Genomic DNA, 4,502 nt, shown 5'->3' on the forward strand with positions numbered 1-4,502 from the left:
AACGTGCCTTTGCAAGTGTGTTAAGAATAGACCCACAATAGGGCTCACTCCCGTCTTCTGTTGTCTGAGGACAGATAGTTGTCTGCTGGGGACAGAGGTAGATGTGAGACGGAATAATTACATGGGTCTTGAAGAGGATTTGGTGACTCAAATGGATCACTTTGTATTTATCCTACCACAACCTGGCACATAGTCCTTCTACCAGAGAAGGAGTGTGTCATACTTCTGAGTAACCGTGGAGGTTATTGTGCTACTGGAAGCCACTTTGCCCCTGGGTAGAAAAGGTTAGGGCAGGAAGTGAGGAACTGACTCAAGGCTTTACTATTACCTTGGTGCCTGGAACTGGAAAAATAGAGAGGATTTTGGAGGGCCTTAAGCATGGCAAGCATGACAGGATCTGAGGTTCTCTTCATCTCTGTCAATCAGAACATCACCTTGATGGGTGAGTTGACGTCCCTGACACGTTTCTGCATTATGTTTGTCAGAAGTGAAAAAGTTGAGCTCATTTTGGATCCAAATGTACTTACTTTTCAGGGAAGGTGTGGTTCATTGTGATGATCTTCCTCCGTGTCCTGATCCTCCTCTTCGCTGGTTATCCTCTCTACCAGGATGAGCAGGAGCGATTTGTGTGCAACACCCTTCAGCCCGGCTGTGCCAACGTGTGCTATGATCTATTTTCTCCCATCTCTCTCTTCCGCTTCTGGCTGGTGCAGCTTGTCACCATGTGTGTGCCCTACTTCATTTTTATCATCTACGTGGTCCATAAGGTCTCGAATGGCCTCACTGTGGACCTGATCTCCTCTGGTCACATCAAAGTGTTGCCGTTGTTCAAAAGCCACCACGGGTCTTTCAGCAAGATATCTGTCAACAAGATGGCTGAGCATCCGTGGGCCAGGTGCTTCACAGGAGCGTACATCCTCCATCTGTTGTTCAGAACATTGCTGGAAGCAGGGTTTGGGGCAGCTCACTACTACCTGTTTGGTTTCTACATCCCCAGGAGGTTCCTGTGCCAACAACCACCGTGCACTACCCAGGTGGACTGCTACATCTCCAGGCCAACTGAGAAGACGGTGATGCTTAACTTCATGCTCGGTGTGGCTGCTCTTTCCCTTTTCCTAAACGTGCTGGATTTCATCTGTGCCATCAAGCGCTCCGTGCGGCAGAAGACCAAGAGAAAACTGATTGTGGAGAAGATTTATGAGGAAGAGCAGTGCTTCCATTCAGGCAGAGGAGCCACCAGAGTTATAGACCCAAACGCCTCCCTGGCTCAGCAGGATCAAGAGACTGAGGCTGGACCCACAGGGAGTTTCAGAAAGAGGCGAGCCAGCAAGGGCTCTTGCGCAGGGTTAGTGCTTGCTTCAGGTCAGGAACCCGCATGCCTGGAGCGCGCCTCTCTTTCCCACTCTCCAAGCTGCAATACCAACGGAAACAACGTCTACTCTGTAACCCAAGAGGAGGCTCTGGAAAGGAATGGAAGTGAGGTGGCTCTTTGCCCCGCAGAGCCAATGGGGACACCTAGATCCATCCGTGTTAGCAAACACAACCGCTTAAAACCGCCACCTCCACCAAGACGGGATTTTGGGTCTTCCTCCAGGTTGGCAGCAGGGCCCTTTGGGGAAATTTCCACAGCAACATCCATTTGTACTAGAAGGATGGGTCAGTATACGCTGGTTGAGCTGGCTAGCGGCACAGAGCTACAGACCAGTGAGGATGGGCAAGAGAAAAGATCGGAGTGGGTGTGAGGGTTGGATTGCTTATTTCCAGGTTATTTTGGAACATAAGATGGGACAAATACATGTGGTAGCAATGTGAGAAACAGACAGGGATGGCCACGGCTCACACAATGTTAACAACGGTTGGATCTGCCATCTTGCCACGCTCTCTCTTGCTTCGGTTTTATCAAACAATCAGATCAAATTTCCTTTGAGGTGCGCTAGCTGACTGATGCAAAGCGACAAGAATCCATGTCGGGAATAAGAACAATAAAACAAGTAAAGAATAACAGGACACCCTAGCCTTAAGCGTCCTTGAACGAACCCCAACCTTGAGAAAATCTAAAAGAGTGCGGCCCACCTGTTTCTTCTCTTGCTGGATTTCCCCCCCACCTCCCTGGACACAATGCCCATAAACAAAGACATGCCTTGACCTGTCATACATAAACAACCCCACCTCCAACCACAGACTATATGATACCAACATCTCCTTTGTGTTTGGGTCACTGAGGTCAAAGGACCTTGTGCTTAGGGGTTTGGTTGACCTTTTGGAATGAAATGGTCAGGCCAAATATAGAGCAATAATCTGATAGATGGTGTTTCTTGAGTTTATGGAATGAAGTAGAATTCTTCCGTCAGAACTGAAGGACACTATGAAGGCAGACATGGGCTCACAAAGCAATTATGTTACCCCATAGGGGCTCTGTATTTATGGAGACGGCTTGTCACTCTATTTCAGGGCCTCGCGGAGCTTAGGAGGAATACAAGCCTTAGCATACACTGTCACTCGAAATAGAGCACAGCGGAGCTCTGTAATGGAGCAGTGTTGCCTGTTGCCCTTCAGGATAAACGTTCTCTGCTCGCTGTGGCTTTGGTTTCACCTTGATCAAAGCTCAGATTAATGTTAGTGTGACAGCAGCTCCCACCGTGACATATGTCTACCATAGACAGTATAGAGGAGCTGTTGTGCATTTATTTAATTTGTTCCTTTCCTCAAATGTTCTCCGGTTGTTAGCGGCCTGTCTGTCCATTTCCAGTTGAAATCCGTGGAATACCTTACACAGGTGATTGTAAGGAGACTCCCACAGTTAACCATCCTAGTTGCACCTGCCGTTCTGTACCTGAGGGGCTGTTCTCTGTGTAAACGATAGCTTTTGATGTTGCTCCTCTTGTGGTCTCTTTGTAGGTGACAACAATACCTCCCCTCCCTGATATCTAACCTATCTTTTGAGGACTGCAGCCCGAGTGTCATGATAGTGACCACAGGGGATGTTCATGAGACTCAGCGGGTCTGAAGATGCCTCACCTCCTTTATACACCCATTGTTTAGTGTACATGCCAAAGCTGGACTCTAAAGTGTACTGTTAGTTTGGAGTACAGGATACACTTTCCTGCTTCTTGTTAAGGTAAAAAAAACAAGTGACTTCATTTAGCAAACATGTATAAGTGCTATTTTTATTGTAATTAACAAGCATATAGAGCAATCCATGGCATATGCTCACTTACTCTTGAATTCCTTTATTCTGACACAAACAAAACAAGTGCTTAATAATTATTGCAAGTTATATTCCATAATCAAATGTTATAGTTATGTTCGGTGCAATTTCAAATGGAATGCTGCACAGTGGCGTATGCTGTTATGTAAAGTCCGATTCTTTGACGGCCTGTTCGATCTCTTATCTTTCTGTCTCATTGATTCTTGACGATGACAATGATGATGATGATGTAACTTCTCAAAGCACTTTATTGTTTCTATTCTTGTCTGATCCGGTACATTGTGTCGCAGTTGCTTCACCAATACTGTGGTGAAATGATGCTGCCCTCCAGTGACGCACAATGTGAAATGCTGCCATATATTTTATCCAACACTTGAAATCATACAGGGGTGGTGGGTAATAGGGCTAATTAGTTGGTCTCTTTAATATTGTGTACAGCAAAGCCTCACATACAGGATACTGCTACGATATACTATGTTCAGCTACTCCAAATAATAGCCTGTAGTAAGGCTATGTTTATTTTTAGAGTCAACATACACATGTGTTTATGTGCTACAGTTGAAGTATATGATTACTATTATAACCTAAATAATGTCTTCAGTGTTTAAAACAAGTATGATAGTTGGTCAAATATCAGCCTTCCCTATCCTGAGCCTTACCCACTGCTTATATACCCTCTGGCGTTGTGATGGCACCTCTTTACACGTGAATATTTATGTCTTTTGGTAGTGAAACTTTTCTTCATTAAATCATGTAGAAAAAAAAGCAAATCTTGAAAAGACAACTTTAAAAAAAATGTTTCTGGAAATACCTTGTTTTTTTCTAACAGTTATTAACGTTGCCATTACTGACCAGACGAAATGCAATGTCACTATTTGTTCTATAAAGCGGCATCTTTTTTTGTGTGTAATTCAAGGGCCTGTGTTATCTGGTTATAAAACCAAATAACGTTTTCTGTGGTGTTAAATAATACCATATGGCATCGAAATACATTGTTTGGGTTCTATTATATGTGTACATTTGTGTCTTTATAAAACCTTTTGTTTAGAAACTTTTCTTCAATAAATAATGCAGAAAAACAGCAAATCTTGAGAAGACAACTTCTTAATAAAAGAATGACCTGTGTTTTCTTAGCAGATGTCGAAATGGACTCTTCATTCATGTCATTTCATGTACTTCATTAAGCTGCATATTTAGTTTTTGTAACATTCAAGGCTGCTAAAGCTGTTTTCCAAAAGGCACCCATACAGGATAGACCGGCAAGCAGGTTAGGACACTAGATGTATTTTAAATC

General features: G+C 44.0%; 1 protein-coding gene across 1 annotated transcript; it reads left to right on the forward strand.

Annotated features, from left to right (window-relative positions):
* The first annotated feature begins 378 nt into the window (after positions 1–378).
* Positions 379–1,850, forward strand: gjd4 (gap junction protein delta 4). Its single transcript, XM_063874017.1, has 2 exons — positions 379–442; positions 535–1,850. The coding sequence occupies exons 1-2, from the start codon at positions 379–381 to the stop codon at positions 1,740–1,742; spliced, it is 1,272 nt and encodes a 423-aa protein (XP_063730087.1). The 3' UTR covers positions 1,743–1,850.
* The last annotated feature ends 2,652 nt before the right edge of the window (positions 1,851–4,502 follow it).

Source organism: Eleginops maclovinus, chromosome 21, assembly GCF_036324505.1.
Source record: "Eleginops maclovinus isolate JMC-PN-2008 ecotype Puerto Natales chromosome 21, JC_Emac_rtc_rv5, whole genome shotgun sequence".
Classification (NCBI taxonomy): domain Eukaryota; kingdom Metazoa; phylum Chordata; class Actinopteri; order Perciformes; family Eleginopidae; genus Eleginops; species Eleginops maclovinus.

Bases quoted from the DNA above. Each gene is read 5' to 3' on its own strand.
- gjd4 (XM_063874017.1), top strand. From the start codon at position 379: ATGGCAAGCATGACAGGATCTGAGGTTCTCTTCATCTCTGTCAATCAG. The intron at 443-534 runs GTGAGTTGACGT...CTTACTTTTCAG, and splicing joins TCAGAACATCACCTTGATGG to GGAAGGTGTGGTTCATTGTG.